This window comes from Epinephelus moara, chromosome 10 (genome assembly GCF_006386435.1).
Source record: "Epinephelus moara isolate mb chromosome 10, YSFRI_EMoa_1.0, whole genome shotgun sequence".
In the NCBI taxonomy this organism is placed as follows: domain Eukaryota; kingdom Metazoa; phylum Chordata; class Actinopteri; order Perciformes; family Serranidae; genus Epinephelus; species Epinephelus moara.
The window spans coordinates 37,671,777-37,693,611 of record NC_065515.1 but is presented as its reverse complement, the minus strand read 5'-3'; the positions used below and the strand labels follow the sequence as shown (position 1 = coordinate 37,693,611).

The 21,835-nt window shown below is 39.7% G+C and overlaps 2 protein-coding genes across 7 annotated transcripts; both read left to right on the top strand.

Moving 5' to 3' along the window:
- The first annotated feature begins 62 nt into the window (after positions 1-62).
- On the top strand, positions 63-6,935 carry pycr3 (pyrroline-5-carboxylate reductase 3). Of its 2 annotated transcripts, none has more exons than XM_050054236.1 (7): positions 63-284; positions 3,681-3,774; positions 3,858-3,922; positions 4,471-4,650; positions 4,746-4,958; positions 5,732-5,824; positions 5,937-6,935. In XM_050054236.1, exons 2-7 carry the CDS (start codon positions 3,687-3,689, stop codon positions 6,138-6,140), a joined length of 843 nt encoding a protein of 280 aa, XP_049910193.1. In that variant the 5' UTR covers positions 63-284; positions 3,681-3,686; the 3' UTR covers positions 6,141-6,935. The 2 variants fall into 2 exon arrangements, with proteins under 2 accessions (XP_049910193.1, XP_049910192.1); XM_050054235.1 differs by lacking the exon at positions 63-284 and adding an exon at positions 291-1,130.
- Positions 6,936-8,249: 1,314 nt separating this feature from the next.
- Positions 8,250-20,925, top strand: eef1db (eukaryotic translation elongation factor 1 delta b (guanine nucleotide exchange protein)). Of its 5 annotated transcripts, XM_050054222.1 has the most exons (11): positions 8,264-8,356; positions 11,079-11,137; positions 12,589-13,868; positions 14,328-14,445; positions 15,430-15,501; positions 16,863-16,925; positions 17,296-17,377; positions 17,835-17,947; positions 18,066-18,272; positions 18,708-18,902; positions 20,789-20,925. In XM_050054222.1, exons 3-11 carry the CDS (start codon positions 12,589-12,591, stop codon positions 20,825-20,827), a joined length of 2,169 nt encoding a protein of 722 aa, XP_049910179.1. In that variant the 5' UTR covers positions 8,264-8,356; positions 11,079-11,137; the 3' UTR covers positions 20,828-20,925. The 5 variants fall into 5 exon arrangements, with proteins under 5 accessions (XP_049910182.1, XP_049910179.1, XP_049910181.1 ...); XM_050054224.1 differs by lacking the exon at positions 16,863-16,925 and having other exon boundaries at positions 8,273-8,356; XM_050054226.1 differs by lacking the exon at positions 12,589-13,868 and having other exon boundaries at positions 8,290-8,356.
- The last annotated feature ends 910 nt before the right edge of the window (positions 20,926-21,835 follow it).

Below are 21,835 nucleotides of genomic sequence, written 5' to 3'. Positions count from 1 at the left end.
CATTTTGTGGGGGGGGCGGACATGGGGTATGTTAGGTTTGTACCACGGCTGAAACGGAATGTCGGTGTGCGGATTCTTATGTGGAAGGTGTGGTTGAGGATGCCGAAGGTGCCGCCCACCTGGTGCAGCAGCAAATTTGTGATAAACAAACCCACCGATAGTTCTCTTGAACTCTGCTCGTTGGTGCCGTGGATGCTCCGGATGTTTCCAACCTGACAGACTGAATTAAACTACAGTCTGAGCTTTGCTAAAAGTTGGACGTCAGCAAATCTGAAAAACATCAGGTGAATAAATATCCTACCACCAACGTTTGCCGCTGTTACTGACAGTATCGCCTGACACCGTGTTTATGTCACTCCGTGTTATTTTATGGTTGTCCAGTCAACAAGTAACACGTGCATTGTATTTCTAATCTAATCTGTGCTGGATTATTTTCTAGCTATCCCTAGCTAAATGCAGCAGCAGGGCTGGTTTTCTACTGCGTGGTTTTTAAAGACAGGATTTTAAACATTTTATTGGCACGCTTTTTACGACCTGTAGGCTAAGATTTAAGCTAGCAAACAGCACCGCCCTGCCCCTGCCTCACTAGACATGCTAGCACCTAATTAGCAACCTAGCCGTGTGAACATTCTGGGCTAACGTTTACTAGCCGCCAAGCTAGCTAGTGCTACGTTGCTACAACAATGGACGACTCTGGTATCAAGAAGCAGAACTGGGACGTGAAGGAGACGGAGTTATTTCTGGAAATCCTGAAGGAGCTGGACATGAAGAAATGCTTGGACGGGAGGAAAGTGAGGAATAACAAACTCTTCAAGGTGGCGCACAGGAGAATGACAGCGGCCGGTTATCACAGATCTGTGGACCAATTGAAGTTTCGCTGGAAACTTCTTAAAAGTGCGTATTACAAATGCAAGAGAGAACCCAACTCCCCGGCACCGACCAAAATACAAGGCTGGTGGCGCTATGAAAAGACAATGATAGCTATCATGGAGTCCAGACACCCCCTGGTCGGAGCTGGAGTCAACTCTGACAGGAATGATGAAGTGACAGAAGACTCGGATGGAGAAGCATCAATGTTGCACTGGCCGCAGCCCTGCCCGGACAATTCCACCCAGAACCTGGATTTAATTGTAGGGGTGATACCGTGGATGCGATGTAGTCTTGTCATTAGTTCATAACCGTGATTTAATTTCTTCTATGTGTTCGATGCATGCATTCATCCCCTAACTGTGTGCCTATTGTGAACATGTCTCTGGGTTGTTGTGATATACACTTATTTACAAAATGCAGCTGACTAAAACTAATGCAGGCAAATACAAAGGTCCTGCAATAGATTCCGCATTCATGAAAGTTGTAATGTTTTAGAGAGGTGTTGATTCAAAGTTTTTTTTGTGTAGAAATATTCCATTGTGCTATATTGATAGATTTTCTACACTGTTTACATCAATATGTGTAGACCAGCTATTAAACACTTACACAAGACAGTATGACACAGTATAATTTGGTTTCCCCTTTTATTTAAATAACTAGTGTTAATAAGATCACAATCTCTTATTTTAGAGATATTTGTGCACAAGAAAAAACTCTGATTTAAGAATTGATAAATGCATAGAAATTCAAAACAACAGTTTGTATATGCAGTATACATTGGTTCTACATTAAAGAAAACAATCACAAGTGCCATTTAAAATATTCGTATATAATATTGCAAAATCTTAAAAAGAAATAAGAGAATTCTCAAACTACTGCCTCTGAAATGACCATAAAATTGAATCAACACCATTTAAACAAAATCTGAACATTGTAATGTTCATCAAGGTAGGATTTATAGCAGGTCAGTTGTGTTAAACTTTTTTAGTTTGACCTTGGACATAATAAACTGGCAACTTGGTTTAGTTGGTCTCAAGAAGGGTGTGGACAATAATTGCTTCAGCAACATACAACCATACACTATTCTGGTACAAAAACTTACATTTTCTTGTTCATCGCTCAAGTGGGAAAAGAATGCCCCTCACAAGTTCTCAGAGCCTGTTGTGGCCCCTTCAACAACCAAGAGATAAAACTGCCCAAAAATCAATTTACAATCATATAAAATAGAGGGAAGCAGCAACTCCTCATATTTGACCATCATAAATGTCTGGAATTTTACCATAACAAATGCTAAGCTTTTAAAACAGGTGTTGATACATTTTCTGTCAGTTGACAGATACCAATACCCTGATGCATTCTGTTGGTTCACTGTAGATGCATTTCAGATATGACTGCACCCAGCTAGTAGCAGTAACCTGCTTTCTGAAACATCATGTCACAAGATCAAGAGAGAAATCTGATTCACTGGTTTCTTGCTGTAGTAACCAGCTTTGTTGGCCCTATAAACTCTTATCTGGGTTAAGGATGCTGTTGCATGACAAAATGACCCAGGGGGGAAACTACGCTGTGGCAGCAGTTATGAGGGGGAGGGGGAGAAATCTGATTACTGACCAACTGTCAACCAGGATTTCACACGTTGTCTGATTTCTTGGCTTAATCTGATTTCTCGCAGTAATCAGGTTTCTTGTGTGCAATAACACAGCTGACATTCTCAGTGCAGCTGTTTGTTCCTATATGGTGTTGATGCATTGGCTCTGATGGTCTCTAGCCACGTTATGATGTACAGCAATCACAAACCTACTGTATGCAATTAACAGGAGATTATACGGCATAGTAGATTTACTGAATCACAATACTTTATTTTGGAAAGTTTGTGATATCTACTGTAGTGTTGTAAGCATATGGATAATGGATTGGCTATAAATAAACTGCTGTTTTTGATTTTCTGTCAAGCTTTTTTGCACACATTGAACTGATGTCAGTTACAACGAGGCAGCAATGTCTCCTTTTACCTTTGACATATTTCATGGCTGGAGATTTTCTTCGTGGCAGTTAAGCTTTTTTTGAGTTCAGGGATGTTTTATGTTTGAACAGTGGCACACTGTTAGTGTTCAAAAAAGCTAAGACTGAGGACACTGTTACAATTTTAATGGTCTTTCAAATTCTGTAAAACTCAGTAGACTTAAAGATATACACAATAAAAAGCCATTTTAAGGCAATGCTTTTATGTTCAGCTAAAAGATGCTTTGATCTGATTGGTGATTGTCTTTAGGGCTTCAACTAAAGGTTATTTTCACTCCATTATTTTTGGATAATTTCCTTGAGTCATCATTTTGTCTGTAAATTGTCAGAAAATAGCGAAAAACACCAGTTCTATTTCCGTCTTGCATATGTGAGGTGTTCAGATTGCTTGTTTTATTTAGTCTCAAATCCAAAGATAATCAGTCTACTATCATATATGGCAAAGTATAGCATCAAATCTTCACATTTGAGAAGCTGAACTACTGATTTTTTGGCATGTCTGCTTGAAAAATAACTTGAATAATAGCTCACTTACCAAAATAGATGCCAAATAATTTTCTCTTGATCAACTAATTGTAGCTGCTTAAATTGTCTTGCAATATTATTGTATGTAATGTTTACGTGTGATAATGTGTGATATTGTTGTCACTGTGGGAAACGTGTCATGATAGTATTGTGTCGTAGATTGTTCCTGTGATTCACACCCCTAGTTTATAGCTCATTGTTAAACTATGACATAGCGTCTTGTTGATATTTCCACTCAAGTCTCTTTTTCTCCTTTACCGTAGATCAAAATGGACCCTGAGATGGACTCGCAGCTGAAGATTGGTTTTATTGGTGCAGGGAACATGGCCTTTGGCATAGCTAAGGGCATCTTGTCTGGTGAGTCCGAAGAGAATTGTTGAAAGAGAGAGGACAGTTTTTAAGTAAAGGTGTTAACATTTTATTGTTTGTTCCCATCAAAGGAAATGTTCTTCCTGTAAATGTCAAAGTGAGTGCACCGTCCTCCAGGAACCTGGGGCGCTTTCAGGTACTTTTTACCTCTGTCTTTTTTACTTTTCTGTCAGTTTTCAGTCAGATGAGTTGGACTGCAGGACAGTGAGCGTTACTGGTAAGATGTGAATGGAAAGTTGTCCTGCAAACTAATCCATTGTAATACTGAAGACCCTACGTAGTACTGCAGGTGTCAAGTTGGAGCACATAATGTAGTAATTTAAAGGTACAAATTATTAACTCTTGTGCAAAAATAGGCAATTCATGTTCTCAAATTAGCTTTCCAAGTTTGCATGTGGTCCCGCTGTCGCGAGCACAACCAGATCAGATCCTACTGTTAAGATTACTTGACATGAATATGACATAAATAAATGTCAAATTAAGAATGTGATGTACATTTGATCTAACCTAACTCCTGCCTCTCTGTAGTGGTCCTGTCTGTGTGCTGTGTTTTATAAATACCTTGTGTCAAGCAAAGTGAGGTGTTTATTCTTGTTTACCTGTTGTCATGGGTTTATTTTGCGTGAGCTTTTCCACATGTAGGTGGACATGTGAGTCAGTAACATCCTTTCTGATGGCTTTCAGGAGCTCGGGATTTCTGTCACCCACTCCAACATAGAGGTGGTCTGTGGGTCAGATGTGGTCTTTGTAGCAGTCAAACCTCACCTGGTCCCGCAAGTTCTCAATGAGATCTCACTACACGTCACCGACAGACACATTATCGTGTCTGTTGCTGCAGGAGTAACACTGGCCACACTGGAAGAGGTGGGAGCACGTGTATAATGGTTTTTCAATCTAAATGATGGTTCTGTGGTGATCTAAAGATGAGTAATACATTTTTTTTCTCTTTCATTTTCAAGCTCCTGCCAGAGAATTCAGTTGCCATCAGGCTGATGCCAAATCTGCCATGTTTGGTTCAGGAAGGGGCTCTCCTGTTTGCTCGGGGTTCCCATGCAAAACAGGAGGATGGAGCTCTGCTTCGCTCCCTGTTGCACCGCTGTGGTTTGGTGGAGGAGGGACCTGAGGCCTGGATCGACATCCATACTGGACTGAGCGGGAGCGGAGTCGCTTTTGTGAGTATGTGAGGAGTATATGGCAGAGTGTGTTTAGCAGGAGGTCTTTGTAACTGCTTGCAAACTTTTGTAATTGGCAGTAAACAGTGAATGCTATAATTCTGGTAACCTTTTCTTACAACACTCGTGTGTAGTGTTTTAGATTCCTGCTTACCTTTCATCATCAAATTGGTTTGAACTTATTTCACTACAGCATGAACGTCCACTCGTAGATACTTCCTCACTGTGCATAACCATTATGAATCTTGGATCTGCTTTTATTGCCAAGGTACATTATTGTTAAGTGTTAATACTTTGTAGGAGCACATTGAAAAGAAAGGTCTGCATCACATTACCACAGAATATGAATGCAGCCTGGCAAGAAAAAGGCAGACTCTGAACTCCATGATGAAAGGCAGACAAGCCCTTTCCATGGTGATTACATCATATCTTCAGTGAAATACAGATCCAGTCAGTCTCAGCAAACCAAAATCACAAATTATCAACTCTTTACAGATGCATATTTCTCCTCTGTATGAATGGTGCTAACAGTAATGGTTCCTGTGATGAATGACTTATTTTAAGTCAATTTCAAGTCTCTGAATTTCAAAAGGAAATCAAAGGAAGGTCAGAAAAAGCACTGTAAGACATCTAAAACTCTATAAAATGACAACATTTTGATGTGATAGTTTGCAAAAGGCATTGGCATTCTTGTGCGTGTCTTATTTCTGCAACGGCAAGAAAATGGACTTGGTGCACCTTTTGACTCTGATGCATGTGATCCCCCTTTACAGGTGTATCTGTTTGCTGAAGCGCTGGCAGAAGGAGCCGTTAAAATGGGAATGCCAAGTGCTCTGGCACACAGCATTGCATCCCAAACTGTTCTGGTCAGTTTTACTGTAATAACATCAGTAATTTTAAAATAACTAAGAATACTTTGTTATGCCAGCACAATATGTGAATCTAGCATTAATTTAGTCTGTGTTCCATCTGTCACAGGGTGCTGGGAAATTGTTACGTGAGTCTGGGAAGCATCCAGCGCAGCTACGCTCAGAGGTCTGCACCCCAGGTGGAACAACCATCTATGGGCTTCACACCCTGGAGCAGGGCGGTGTGAGGGCGTCCACCATGAGCGCCGTGCAATCTGCCACCGAGAGAGCCAGGGAGCTCGGCCAAAAGTCAGCAGCAGGATCCAGGAAATGACAGCTGCTGTTTGCCTTTAATAGCTACTCAATGGACTTAAATCAAGCCTAACAACAAACTGACTTTTTGTCTCAACATCACCATGGAACACTAAGACAAAGCAGGACTTGTCACTTTTTTTATTTCATTGTCTCCCCTTTATTTTCCCTTAAACAAGTGTGGTTCATATTTCTTCTTTTTCACGTCTGTGACCAGAGGGATTAGTTGTGAGCAAAAAGGAAATATGGCTAAATCTTATCTGACAAGTAAATTATTTGATCTTGACCCTGTGACTTCTTTTGAGAGAATGGCTACTTTTACATGCACACCAATAATCCAGTCTTTTGTGATTTAGGCAGTAATGCAGTACTTTTATACTGGTCATGTTTATTGAGAACCATGTTAGCCTGTGATCTTGTGAATAGGTAATGTAGAGAGGGAGACATCGGTCATTAATCAAACTACACTCCGTAGCATCGCTCAGTCCAAAAAGCATCATGTATAATAATGCCTTACTAGTCATCATTGGGTTATTATGTGCATGTAATGTGGATTACAGAATGGAAGTAAAATGTGTGAATGTATTTAATTATATTAAAATATAGTATTTAATATTTGGCCAAATGAAATGTAAAACATAAAGTTTGGATAATGAAAGAATGATCGTGGTCGGGCAGCTGTTGATAGTTTCTGTCCCAGGTGTAGTTAACACATCTAGTCGCTGGCTTTGTGTATAACACAATGTTGAGAAAAATATTCCTGATCCATGATGCCGAGTGTGTAGAATGGGTTTTCATAAAGTGTCCTGTGAACTGGCTCCCTTTGTGCATTGCTTTATTTTTGTTTGCCTTCGGAAGCTCAAATTCTCAATGATTAGAAGCAATATGAGGATATGCAGATCAAGGAGATAAATAGATGAATGCAGTGAGCAGTGGAACCTATCAGGACTGAATTTACACCTCATGACAGAAAACTATGGACCTGCATGATAGATGGATGTGCATCATGCAACCATTTTAAGGAAATGGGTTTTCTTGACAAAGCATTTAATTGATTTGTTCAGAGAATAATTGTCAGATGAACCAGTTATGAAATAACTCTTGAGTTACAGTGTAAATCTTACCACTGTATCCATTTAGTAGCTATTCTGGAGCTTTTCCTCATATATCATGATCTTTATCAACCTATGTAGAGGGCCCATTATGAACTCCTGCAGATGAAGATCATGTGATATGATTGAAATCTGTAGAACAGCTACTAAATCTGTTTTACTTCAGCTGACTTTTATATATTGTATAAAGAAAAGTCATTGATTTTTATGCAGCCATGAACATAAGAAAGGTTTCAAAATACAATTTCTGGAAAAATAATCTGAAACAGATAGAATCTCATCCCTTTCGAGAGAATATGGGCCAAAACCATTGGTGGAATGTACTTTAAATACATTTACCCAAGTACAGACTACACTTATCAGGTACTTGGACTGCTTGAGTATTTCCATTTTCCACTACATTTATTTGAGAACTTTAATTACTTGATAGTTAACAGATTCAAGTGATCAATAGAGAATGTAATTATTAATAAATTATGATACAGATTAAGCCTCCCAGCAGTATAGAAAGTGGCTGAATTTGGCTCAATTACATTAAACTAATGAACACATTAGTGCATCACTATTATCCAATAATAGACCTGGTACTTATGTACATTTACTTAAAGTAATATTTTGAAAGCAGCACTTTTACTTTTGACAGTGTGTTAACATTGTAAGAGAAATATCAGAGTACTATTGTCACCACTGGCTGAAAGTCTTTTCACTGCATTACCAGCCTAAAGATTTGGGGAAATTGGCTCATTTTTACGACAAGACGTGATGTGTCATAAACAGTAAAGGCTCGTCATACTAGGACAAAGGTTAAAAATACATAAAGTGGTCCTCTGATTCAAATTTAAATCTTATATTTGTCCTAGTTAAGTATCAGATCTACTGTTGTAACAGTTTGATGTAATTTACTACAACACTGAGTATCAGCAGCACATAAGGTTTAACATGGGGCATCAGGAAACATTAATGATTCATAACTCCCCCCTCCCCCATCCTCGAAGATCACACAATCACCGCTGCTCCTTGCTTCCTCCTCCTCCTCTTCCTCCTTCCCGTTGTCACTCACTGGCTGGAGAAACACGCGTTTTATCCACCGGCCTCGTTTCGCACCGACAAGACAAAAAACACAGCAGTAAGTAACGTTAACGCTGACTGACAGTCGGGGCTTCAGTCCGGGGATTAATTTTGGGATTCGTTTAAGGGACATTTTGGGAAATGAATGAATGTTGAGCGGTTTACAGACAGCAGGGACTCGGCGTGGGTTAGCCGATGCTAGCTAAAACGGCTAGCTGAATGGGGCTGCGTGCTACTGCTAACGCCGCACAGAGCGGCTGTCACGCCGGCTCGACACCGGCTTCAGTTGCCGCTGTTCTACATTGACATTTTACTTTCACAATTAAATGAAATACTAATGCCTTAGTGCCATATTTTAAAGCGTTATTTGTGCGTGTCGTTAAACGCTAACCACCCACTGACAGCGTTTCATCCTAGCTAGGACCTACTACAAGATGAAAGATGGCTAATGTTAAGGTTAGCAGGGCACACCTTTAGATGATGACAGCTCTGCTGAGGCTTTGAAGTGCCTTTCTTTTGTAATACAGCATCTTGTAAGACAGGTTTTTCTGTCTTGACAGCAGTTAAACATTGCTTACCTTAAGTGAAAGTTGTTAGCTGTACAGTCCTTTCAATAAGACCTGATTTCTCAATGAATCTCAGCAGCTATTATCAGTTTGGGCTTGAAAATGGCCTTAACGTATTAATGTCAAAAGGGTGTGAATAGTATATTTAAACTCTAAAGTAAAATTAAATCATACGGTTTATGTATGGTGAGTTAAGCCTTTGCCCTGCCGAAGTGCCCTTGAGCAAATCACGGTAGCCCACCCTTCCTGGGGAGTTGTACTGCATCAGACTCTGCAGCTGACCTCCTTGTAAAGCAGGTAAATTGCCCCCTGAGCATCAATGGGATAAAACATCATGGCATTTGATCGCATCAGAAACTCGGCAGAGGTTATTTGAGGTGACTTCCTCAACCCAAACGTTATGGGAATATCCACTGATGTGTAATATGAACGTTTAAAGGGTAAAGCTGGCAATGTTTGTACAAGCATCAAATCTAAAGACTGTTTAATTCAGTAAAATTCCTATATTTTCATTGTAAATAAATACACTGAAATTCAGTGCACACATGAATAATAGACAGGATAAGATATAATTTATTCATACTCTAAACACACACACACACACACTGCACACATAAGCAGTGCCAACATATGCTGTGAACATAAAATAAGTTAAAATTATTGCACCTAGAATAAATACCAGTATTGAACTGACCCCATTAGCAGGTATTGTCTGTGTATCCAAAACCTTATATATTGTACTCATGCCATAGAGCTCCGTTGTTGTCCATAAACTATTAAAACACTTCACTGACACAAACCATTGCACAGAGGGACATGTTCGTTTATTATCTTTAACATGGGCACTGTGGTTTGTTTGGAGTCAACCCACATACACTGCTGTGCTGCCAGAAATACTTCGCTGGGGCACCACATGCTGCTTAAAATAGCTCACTGTTTGAGTGACATCTGCTAGAAACTGCAGTGTCCAGCTAAAAGGTATTAAACTTTTTTTTGTGAGGGGGGAAAAAAACAATTCATGATCACTTTTTTTCTCAGTATGAACAAATTGATTTAGAGAAGATGGAACGTACAAAGAGACAGAACCACCATATTATTGGTTTCTGTGTTTTCAGGGGATTTCTTGACAATAAGAAAAATGTGATATCTCCAGCCTTACCCATTTAAAACCCTTTAAAACTGTAGACTGTTAATAGAGCTGCATCTAAAGGGGTGCATCCCAGAAGCTCTCATGAAGACGACACAGAAAGTTGAAATGTGAGAGCAGTCCAGTACATAAGTGCATGTGCAGTTTCCAGCATGTATTATGATCTGCATACAAGAATGGTTGTAATGTCACCACTAATGGGCTTAATTGGCTAACAGGCTTGAAGGTTTTTGATTGGCTTGCTTTAACAGCAAATGTTAATTTTTGATGATGAAGAGAAAACTAAACTGTAGGGCTGCCACGATTAGTCGACTAATCGGTGACTATTTGAGTAGTCGACTAATCGGTTTGAGTTATTCTTCATAGAAAAGTACTATAAAAGTACCCCAAAATACTCTTACTGCAGCTTCTTACGTTCTGATATTGGCAGCTTTACACACTCTCCCGTGACAGTGAACTAAAACCCTTTGGCGTGAGTAGGAAACAAGACATTAGATGACGTAATTTTGGGGTTTGGGCGAGACAGACCGACATTTTTCAACATTTTAACACTTTTTTCGATGAAATGATTAGTCGACTAATCGAAGAAATAATCGACAGATTAGTCGACAACGAAAATAATCGTTAGTGGCAGCCCTACTAAACTGTCCACAGTGCCTTTTATTTGAAGAATGGAAAATAGCAGATGAAGGGGGAAAGCCTTGGGATGCATCCAAGTTGTTGCTTGTAGTTCTTGCTTAATATAAGTGTTCCATTTGAGCAAATAATAGTGCAAGTATTTTCCATATTCGTCATCATCCAAGTCTGAAGGTGTTACCATGTCAAATGTTGAGAATGCAGAGTTTCATGTTGAGGTATTTCTTTAGAGAAATCTTTAACACATAGCTTCTTTCCCCCTCATCTTGCATTCAGAAATTGACAAGTGAGTATTCCTGATGATGTTGACATTTACCTTGTTTGAGTTTTGTTTTGTCCTTGTTATACCCTTTGTATCAGTTTTATTGTTTTAACAAGGTGGTGATTGTTAAACTTCTTTTTCAATGGCTTGCGGTTAACTGGATGAAAAGAACGTGTTGAGCATTTGACTTTGAATACTAGTTTAAGCTCAACACCTTAACCCAGGAAGGTGAGTTAAGAGCTTGAATAAGGTTTTTTAATAAACATAAGCAGGAAATGCCTTCCCAAAACAGTGCCCAGATACATTTTTAGTGATTTTTCATTAATATCAATAGTTCTAACATAAAATGTTGAAACATTAAGGGAATGCATTTCCTGTATTGCAACAGAATAATGTAACATCATAAAAATGGCATGGCTTGACACATAAAACCTCAGTACTTCTTGAATTAATTAGTTTGCTTGCATGAACATGTTGGTGTTTTTTTGTTTTTTTAAACCAGTACCTCTTTAATATTTTTCCTTAGACATGTTACAGCCTTTTCTTTTTGCATGCTGTCATTTCATTGTGTCAAGATTTGTCAAGTCTTGTGCCTAATTTCTTAAGTTTGAATTTAAAAGTATTACTTTTATTACTAAGAAAAATTTACAACAGAGTTAATAGAAAAATAGCACCTCATTAAAAGTTGGTTAGACGTGGGACATTTCTTCATTTGTGAATGTTGAAAAGCAATTTATAATCCTTTGCCTACAGCTGTATGTTGTGAGTAATCAAAGGAACCAGGGTCTCTTGGTTTTTAGATACAGATAGTGCTGCATGGCCTGCATTACTATAAAGAGACATCCAGTATGCATTTGGTTAATGCCTGTGTCTGGATGATGGGCTATAGTGTTAACATTGCACTGCAGAAAGCTACTTTGTCACTTAAAAGAATACAGAATTAGCTGGAAAAAAATGCATGATGATATATGAATTTTCCCATCTGGCTAAATATAGCTGAATAGCTGTGCCTACCTTTTTTCATCCATATTTTTGTAGTAATTGATGTTAAATATGTACTCAAAACCAGTTGTCACAAGTCATGTCTTCATAAGCAATGTTGGGTTTTTACAAGGATTTATTTGTAAGTCTAGATTACTTGTTTGTTTGGGAAATCATTGTGAAGCAGGAAGAACTGCAACTTAGACTCACAATTTGTATTTTTAGCTTCACGTAGGCAATCTAAACTGGCTTTTAGATTAAAAGATGGAATGCCAGTGTTTATATTCCCTTACTTATGTATATTTTTTGAGTTTATATCATGTGAGCAGTTGGACACTCTTCAACCTTTGGTAGGACTTGTTCAGCATTTGCAGTGCATCACTCTGTGGATGATACTGACTCTTGACAAATCAGAAACCAGTAGATTCCATTCACTAAACATTTGTAGTTCATTTGCATGGGTTTGTTTTATTTTCCTGCATGCTTCTTGCCCTTCTCTGGGAATGATTTGTAGACTCTGTTTCATCCACACAAATCTATAACAAGGAAATGTGTGAAGAAATGTGTAGTGTTTGACACTGACTCATTTGTAGCACTGAGTCAATCCCTTTATGTCTCTCAACCTTCCTGCCTCTTTGTAACTAATCCAAAAGCCTGTACTTGTTATTCTCTTTTTTTTGTCCTGCAACGGATCAAAGATGATGTCTAAGAAGATCCCCCAGTGCCCTGCACTTGATCAGTCGGAGCATGATCAGCCTTCCAGTCATTGTCAGGTGGACCAGTCCGCAAATGCAGCACTGGGGTGTAGGAACAAGGCTGAATCAAGTCAAAGAAACAGAGAGGCAGCATCATCGTCCCCAGAGAGCGGCAGCTTAAACGGAGATGGAAAGCGCACTGGAAAAAGCCGCCGCCGTAAGAAACGTTCCTCCAATCCCGAGAGTCGCCCTGAGGGGAAGGTTGACAGTAAGACCAAGAATGAAGAGAAGCCAGACAAAAGGACCAGCCAGCCACCTGACCCCCGTGCTGGGTTGATTGGCCTGCAGTCTGAGTGCGCTAATGTGTGGTTTGAGCGCAGCATCTATGAGCGAGCCGAGAGCCTCTACCAGTGCTGGTTGGCGAGCTCCTCCAACGGGACCACCAAGTCAAACCGGTCACCTCCAGCCCCAGGGAAACACTCAAACTCTCCATCCAATGTGGCTCCAACTTCCTCAGGACTGGTGTGCCACCATAGCGATCAGGTGGCCTGCCACCATGTCGTCCAGGCTGTGTGGGTGAACAAGACGTCCTTTGACCAAGCAGAACGCCGCTATGTTGAAGAATCCATGCAGCTGCCCATTCCAAACTCTCTGGACCTCCCATCCCCACCTAACCGCTCCATTGTACCCAGAACACCTGATGAAGGATATCAATCTCTAGCCCCAACACCTGCAACCCCTGTCATCCAACAAGCAGCTGTCACACCAACCAATCGACAGTCGATTAACGGACTGCCTCGCATCCCTGTGGAGCTGCTCAGAGACGTGTGGCTGGAGAAACCGCTGTATGACCGCGCTGAAGCAGCCTTCTACCAGAATCTGTACGGTAACAATTCCTCCAAACGGTCCAGTTGCACCTCCACTTCCAGAAGTAGCGACCACCCTCAAAGCCTCGTAGAAGAGGAGGAAGAAGAAGAAGTTGAGGAGGTGGTGGTGGAGGAAAAACGGGTGGTCCCGCAGGGTAAAGCAGAAGTCTTCCACGCTCTGCTCCCTATTCAGGAGGAAGAGGAGCCAGCTGAGGTCCCGGAGAGGGAAGAAATGTCGGAGGCCGGAGTCTGCTACTTTAATCACCCAGACAGCGAGCGGGTGTGGCTGGACAAGTGGCGGTATGATGCTGCAGAGAGCCGTTTCCATGGTTACAGTGGGAGTGAAGCTGTGGCAGTGAAGAAGGGTCGGAGGCCAGAAGCGGCATCAGTTGCCTCCACCACCCCACTGAGGGACAAGTATGACCAAACCGAGAGAATGGAGTCGCTCCAGATGTTTCCGTTCTATCTTTCATTGTTTTTCTTTCATGTAATCATGGGTTTCCTTTTTTTCCTTGAATGCATGAATGTGTTTCTTCTTGTTTTTTCATTCGTCTTGGTTCATTCATTCTTTATTCCTTGTGGTCTGTTTGAAAAATGACTGTGTGACTGATGTCTGATGAACCATCGTTGTGTTTGGCCAGCTTAATTTCTTTTAAAGTTTCTTTTTGTATAGTTGTGTTGGGGTGGTGTAGATAAAAGAAAACGCCATTGTAAGATGAGAAGTTTAATATTTTACAGCTAGATCACTGAATATAAATTACATATTAGGTGATATTTAATAAGTAGAAGTTATAATGCAGATTTTTTTTTTTCTCTGACCTCCTGTATCTTGTTAATACATCCCTCTCTTGTCCCTCCTTGCTCTCTCCTCTGTAGCACCATGAGTTCAGTGGACTTTCTTGCCCAGGAGAAGATCTGGTTTGACAAACCTCGCTACGATGAGGCAGAGAGACGCTTCTATGAGCGCATGAATGGCTCCTCACAACAGACACAGGTACCCACACTGTTTCAGAGCTCAGTTTGTCTTCTGCTTTAAGTTGTCACTCCTCTCAACTGAAGTAGCAAAATTGCTTCAACCATCATGTTCACATTATTTGCAGCAATTCCTAAAGTTTTTATGTCTCTGCACTAGTGATGGTCGCGATCATAGGGCGTTATATTTTCAGGTTGTCCGTCTGTCTATCCGTCCTATTCTTGTGAACACAATATCTCAGGGTCGCCTTGAGGGAATTTGTTAAAATTTGGCACAAACGTTCATTTTGAGTCAAGGATGAACTAGATTTTACACAAATGTCTAACAGGATAAAATGATAAAGTAATGATATTTTATTTCCAAAAAAAACTTCACTGTTACACCATCACGTTTTGCAAAAACACTTTTCTGGAACATTACTCAACATCGTAACTCAGGAACAGAAGGGGAGACATTTGGTCAGATTTTAAATTGGTGACTCAAATCTTGAAACTGTGCTGATTGTAAATCTGTGCTGCTGGGGGTATGATGTGTGGAAAGCATCAATGTTTTCATGGCAATGGATGTAATGTTTAACTGCAACTTGATAGGTTTGCACAGGCATTCATCTGCAAAGCTGTCATTCTAGTCTTTTTTTGTGTGATACCAGGTTGGTATCTTGTCAAAAATGTGTGTGATATTTGATTTTTTTTTTTTATTTCTCAGCCCTAATGTGGAGCCATTTTTCAAAATTATTGTACTTTTTTTTTTTTCTTTTCGTTTCGTTTTTTCTTTTTCAAATCTTTTTACACCAAATTATCTGACAGGTTTGTAGACACAAAAATGTTGATTTAGTCAGATCTGGACAAAGTCAGAGTTGTTTAGGTTTTTAATCTTGATGCGGTCTGTCAACACTGTGCATAGAAAACATAAGAGGAAACTGTAGAACCACAGAGAGACATTACACATTGAATCTTGACAATGTAAAAGTTGAATCTGCATTGACTACTATTCATTTTATTAAAGGATGTGGGAGCTAACACCATTCTGCAAGACATTGCTCGGGCCCGGGAGAACATTCAGAAATCCCTAGCAGGAGTAAGTACACGCTGCTTGCTGTATCTGCCTCTTATCTCACATTTTCCACGTGTACAAGCACTGTACGTGTAGCCTGAGCAATCAAGATCCCACTTGACCTACAGAGCACATGGCTTTAAAAGGTCGAGGATAATAGGATGGGATGTGTGTAAAAATAAGGTTTGCCTAGTTTCATGAATGGTGATTACAACTTGATTTGTGTATCTTGTATTTATTTCTCTGGCATTGCTGTATGCTTGACAAATTGCAGTCCCAAATGAGCCACAGCTCTTGCACCAGTGGCTGTGAGACCGTGTATTTGTATGTTTTTGCTATGAAAGGATTTAATCTGCCAACACTCCCTGTCCACACCTCTAACTTAATTTGGACCTGAATATTACCATTGGAAAAAAATGGTAAAAAAGATGGTGTAGAAAGATAAAAGATACCTGCAACTGTTTTACTTGTTGCTTTTCTTGCTTGTGTCACACAGATTTTGTGGTCTGAAAATCTGATCCAATGAAATATGGTAAAAAAAAAAAAATCCTCCAAAGGCACACTTTTGTGATTGCTCGGCATTGTGTGCTTTGATCGTCTCTTAATAAACAAAAGCAAGTGTGTAATTGTTGTCTCCCTAATTGCTGGAACAAATTACTAACATTAAGGAAGATTATTATCGTGTTGGGCATTTTTAAAATCGTGTCTTTCTTTTCCGTTATTCAGTCTGCAAGCAATGGCAGTGAGTTCTTGTGGGTTTTCTGTTTATGGTCCTCCCTGCTGACAGTTTAAACTGAATTGTGAACTTGGTTTGTTAAACAGAAAATTCTGGGGAGTGTAATACTGAAGAGAAACTAATCTTTGGCCACATTTCAACATTTTGTGCAGCTAAACTTAAAAAACAACTACTCCATCTGGTGGTGTATGTTGTTGGTGCTGTGTGGCCAATAAAAGCATCAGTGCCATGTAGGATTGTGACAGTCTGTTAAAAAAACTAGACCTATAGCACTTGCGTAGTTGATAGTTATGATCAGAGTACCTTTAGTATATTGACCATGTAAAATAATTGTACATGCTTATGATTTGTCTGACAGATTTGATCTTATTTGAATGATAGTATTGTGTCATTTTGTTTTTGTTGATAGGTTAAAATGATTGTGTCACACAAAGGGTTTACTTAGAGTAGGAGCTAGGTGGTCAGGTGAAGCCATACAAACCTTTCTCTGTAGAGACATGGGTGTTGTCTTCTATAACCTCCCAGCTGTACGGTGTTTCCTTTGGTGCTTGTTTGCTTTTCTGTTTTGTACTCCTCAGTAGCACTCCTTCAGTATGTATTTTATTGAGTTCTGTCCCCTTTCATGCTTTAAATCCCCTCCTCCCCCCAGATGAAGAATTCACTGTGTAACAGAGGGTCTTGTCAACCTTCCCTGAGCCAACAGTCCCGACTTGTAAGTGCCGCCAAGCCTTGTGTGTCCCTAGAAGCACCCCTGCTGCCAGTCGCTCTGTCAGTGGACCTCGCTGCCATCCACGCTGGAGTTTATCAGACCTTTAGTTGGCTGTTAAAAGTTTTTTTTGTGTGTGTGTGGAGTGTTGGAGACCCCCATCCAAGTAGCTGCCTATCACTTATGTCTCTGTCAGGCTCCATCTACAGCTCCTGTAGCTCAGCTGAGATGGACACTTGCTGTGTGTTGCGTGTTCACAGGGGGTCTGATTAACAGTTCTGGGTGTGATGAAATGACTAATATTGTGGTTTGACCTTTAGATGTCACTCTCTCTGAACTGTCGATTCTTTTCTCTCTTGGTGTGTTTACTGTGCAGAGCAGCACCAGTGCAGCTGATCAAGGAGAAATCGTCAGTCGCATCAAGAGCCTGGAGCTGGAGAACCAAAGCTTACACAAAGGTGGGTTGGTTTGTTTACTTTAATTAAATGTTAATGCATTTTGTTTCTTTAAAGAAAACTGTATTATGATATGATATGATATTATTTTAAAAACATTTTTAGGACTTTTTATGACACACTATACTGTGACTTTTTTATGACATGCCTTTTTTATGACATTTTTATGGAATATAATACTGCGATTTTTAATTCGTTTTTTTTTTTTTTTTTACATTTTTTAATGACTTTTTATGGCATACTATACCATGACATTTTTTTTATTATTTTATGACACTGATCTTAAAAATATTTTTCATGAATTGTTACTGCATATTATACTATGACCAATGCAGTTGGCATGGCTTGTTTTAAATACATGATTTCTTCATATAGTTTAGTATGTATTACTTTTTTTGTACACTACACTCTACCACCATGGTGTTTTTTTAATGTATTGACTCTGGTCCTGTTTATTTAGTGGTGGATGACTTGAGAGCTGCACTTTCCAAACTGGAATGTCGAGTATCTGTTCTGGAGAAACAGCCTGCAGCTGTGACCCCAGCTCCCGCTCCTTCAGTACCCTACACAAATGTGAGTTTATTCAAACTGGTTTAATCACATCAGTCATCTTGTGTTTTGTTTTAATTTTACCTCCACTACATCACTGTAGACCCCTGTGTAAGCACGTAACTATTTTTACTCTTTTCAGGGCACTACTATCCAGCAGAAGACCAGTGCACCGGTTAAAGACGAGGAGGAAGAAGATGAAGATGATGACATTGACCTGTTTGGTAGTGATGAGGATGATGAAGAGGCAGAGAAAATTAAAGAACAGAGGTTGAAAGAGTACGCAGAGAAGAAGGCCAAGAAGCCCGGCATCATCGCCAAGTCTTCCATCTTACTGGATGTAAAACCTGTAAGTCTGCGTTCCTTCCACAGTTCCAAGACCAATTTACAAGAAGATAGACATTGACATCTAAAAACAAGGACAACAAAGATAGTTAAAAATAAATAGAACTATTACAAGTTGGTGAAAAAAAACACGCATGTATAAAGATGTATATAGTGTTGAACTGTGCTGATCGTATTGAACCTCTGTGCTGCCAGGTTGAAGATGTCTATGATGCTTCCATGTTTTAGAATGTAGCTTCTTTGCTGCAGCATCCATATTTGAAGCACTGTCAGCTGTCATGGCTACATATGAGTCTGGACAGACATGGATGTAAACTGTAACTGCAACTTGACTAGTGGCAGAAACATACAACCGCAAGGTGGTAATTCAAGTTAAAGTCTGATACTGACTGTGCACCATCTTCACCTTGTATTTTATCAACTTTTCTGCACTTTTCAGTGGGACGATGAAACTGACATGGCAGAGCTGGAGGAGTGTGTGCGCTCGGTGCAGGCTGACGGCCTGTTATGGGGCACGTCCAAACTGGTTCCTGTGGGTTACGGCATTAAGAAGCTCCAGATTGCATGTGTGGTGGAGGACGACAAAGTGGGGACAGACATGCTAGAGGAAGAAATCACCAAGTTTGAAGACTATGTAAGTACTGTGCAATACACACTAGAGAAGTTGAGGAACAGACTTTTTAAATCACCTGCAAATACTACGTTCTAGACGATCCATTCATCCATCTGCAGGCCTTAAAGAGCATTTAATTAATTTTCCATTTAATTAAAAAAATGCAATTCTGCAATTTGATTCAACAATTCAAATGGATAATGAAAACCAGTATTTCTCAGGAAGAAAAAACAAAGCACCTCACAGTCATTGTGACCACCATGATTGATATTATTTTTGGTCAATATTAAGACACCTAACCAAATGAAATATCCGTACAGGTAAACTACGCTTAGCTCCCACTCATTGACCACATGATATCAGCAATATGCTGACATTGCCTGAGATGCAGATTCATTGACATGTACAGTTGCCAGTTTAGCAATTAGTCGTCCACTCCCTTTATATCAATTAGGATAGACTTTTAGTAATGCCTCTATATGCAAGGCATTGGTACATCAACACCTAAAACACTGACCTTTAAACCCAAACATTATAACCTACATGAAGACAGGATATATTGCAGGACTGTTAGACTACGTTACCTGTATCTTAGTGTACCCAATAACTGTGGAGATGAGGTGAGCGTAAATTTTGGCACCATAATAAAATTTTGCACAAGGAAACACTGCCAGTGAAACACTGACAAAGGTGCTACTGAAAAACGCAGGCATTATAAATGATTTTAGTATTTTTTGCATTCTGATGGGTTTGTTAACATTTTTTTTTTCTACGTGTCAGTTAGAAAAGTCTGACTGCGGTTTTTATTTTCAACTTTTTGTGTTAGCATGTAAGAGAAAGCGTGATTTCCATATAATCTGCATGCTAAGGAGAAAACTCTCTCACTCTTCCTGATCCAGCAGTCCGCTCTGAAGCCTGGCATTCACCTGGAACTCCCAAACAGCGAGTATACGAAGTCTGTTTCTCCCTACGGTTGGTTTTTCACATAGAACTGGGCTGGCTTAAAGTTAACTGACGTTGTGCTGGTCTGGCATTGTTACACTGGAATAAGTGCCAACGACAGGCTCTATGTGAAAAAGCAACAGCAGAGAGGCTGCTGCTGGGAAATTCAGGTGAACTCATGAAAGCTATTGCCACATGGGAGGTGTGCGGTCATGTCAGAAGCTTCAGAAGCCGGGGCGTCGGTGGCTTAGTGGTAGAGCAGGCGCCCCATGTATAAGGCTGTTGCCGCAGCGGCCTGGGTTCGAATCCAGCCTGTGGCCCTTTGCTGCATGTCATCCCCTCTCTCTCTCCCCCCCTCACGCCTACCTGTCCTGTCCATTAAAGGCAAAATGGCCCAAAAAAATATCTTTAAAAAAAAAAAAAAAGAAGCTTCAGAAGCCTCAGAAATGAATGGTGGGTCCAGAAGAGTGCCATTCTCTCTTTAGTATGCAGATGAGATGGAAATCTTACTCCCCTTGCTGCCTCCATGCCAAAACGGAGGCAACGGGTAAACCAAAAACTACTAGAGAAATGAGTGACATAAAGTTAAAAAAATAAAATCATTAGATTGTCATTTAAAATGCATCAGAGTGCAAAAATGATCAAAATTTAATAATTTTCAATGCCTTGTTTTTAAATGGAACTTGTTTCAGCAGCCTCACAAGTACTGCCAATGGTTCCTTTTTCAGTTCAGGTTTTGTGTTCAATGCAAAATTTATGGTCACAACACAGCACCGTGCTGCCATCATGTGGTCAAAACGAGGCTGAAACAAAAGCATGCAGTGACTGGACGAACCGTTTTGGAAGGAAAAACTGAAATCATAGAATAGTTTCCCAGGTGGGAGGGAGCCTAGAGAACAAGCCTTGTTCTGTTGTATTTGAAATCTCACAGCTCATTTAAATTTCTTCTTTGTGCTCTGTTTCAGGTCCAGAGTGTCGACGTAGCAGCTTTCAACAAGATCTGATTCCAGTGTCTCTTTCTGTTTTTTTTGTCACGCCTTGTTTCTCTGCTGATTGTGTCAACGGTTAACAATAATAATTAAAACAAACTCTTGCACTGAAACTTTTGTCTAATGTTTAGTATACGTCCCCTAAAATTTAAAGGGTCAGAGCCCCTAAAATGACGAATATCTCTAGTGATGTCAAGGCATACAGACTTTTTTAAAACTTTTTTTTTTTCTTATGTATGTGACATAGTATTCTGTGGCTTTTTTATGGTATACTACACTATGACTAATTGTCATTACTTTTTTTTTTTTTTTCACAATACTTTGGCTCCTTTATGGCATACTACATTATGATTTACTTATTTTTGCAGCTTTTTTTTATATGACATAAAGGATGTTTACACCAGATGGGTACAAACATAAGGCTGTCATGCACTGGGTGTCACTGTATAGAAGTACAACAGACGGCATTGTGGTCCAGAAACATTCCAACACTGAGCTGGAAATCGACACTCGATGAATGATCCCTGAGGATGAAATAATATAATAATAATTTATTACATGGTGAAAAATACAAACACCCTCATGTCTATTTGATTTTGTGCTTCAAGGAATCATTTATTTTCCCCCAGTCATCATTTGTCTCATCAGGAAGGCTGCTTTGCTAAATTAGATTTTCAACTTTTAGATATTTAAAAGTGTAGATCTTAGGCTTGTGTTATACAAGATAAACTCCAAATCAGTAATTATTTGATTCTGTAAATTTGTCTCAAAACATAGTCTCCCAAGTTCTTATTAGCGCAACATCTCGACCTACAAGGTCATCGTCAGGCAAACCTCTGACTGCTCTCATTTACGTTTTTATTCATTTCCATACTATACAAAGTACAACATGAAAATGTATGGAGTGCAATTAAAAAAGGAAACTATCTGTTAGATTACATAAATAAGTTAAGAAATAAAAACAAAGACATGCAAACCTCTGATCAGACTTAATCAAAACTTGGAAACTTGGCCAATTGAAGA

What these genes read in the sequence shown, in the direction of transcription:
- pycr3 (XM_050054235.1), top strand. Translation starts at nt 684, where the DNA reads ATGGACGACTCTGGTATCAAGAAGCAGAACTGGGACGTGAAGGAGACG. An exon ending in GCGGGAGCGGAGTCGCTTTT is followed by an intron (nt 4,959 to 5,731) that starts GTGAGTATGTGA and finishes CCCCCTTTACAG; the next exon opens with GTGTATCTGTTTGCTGAAGC. An exon ending in TTGCATCCCAAACTGTTCTG is followed by an intron (nt 5,825 to 5,936) that starts GTCAGTTTTACT and finishes CATCTGTCACAG; the next exon opens with GGTGCTGGGAAATTGTTACG.
- eef1db (XM_050054222.1), top strand. Translation starts at nt 12,589, where the DNA reads ATGATGTCTAAGAAGATCCCCCAGTGCCCTGCACTTGATCAGTCGGAG. An exon ending in ACCACCCCACTGAGGGACAA is followed by an intron (nt 13,869 to 14,327) that starts GTATGACCAAAC and finishes TCTCCTCTGTAG; the next exon opens with CACCATGAGTTCAGTGGACT. An exon ending in TTCAGAAATCCCTAGCAGGA is followed by an intron (nt 15,502 to 16,862) that starts GTAAGTACACGC and finishes TCCTCCCCCCAG; the next exon opens with ATGAAGAATTCACTGTGTAA.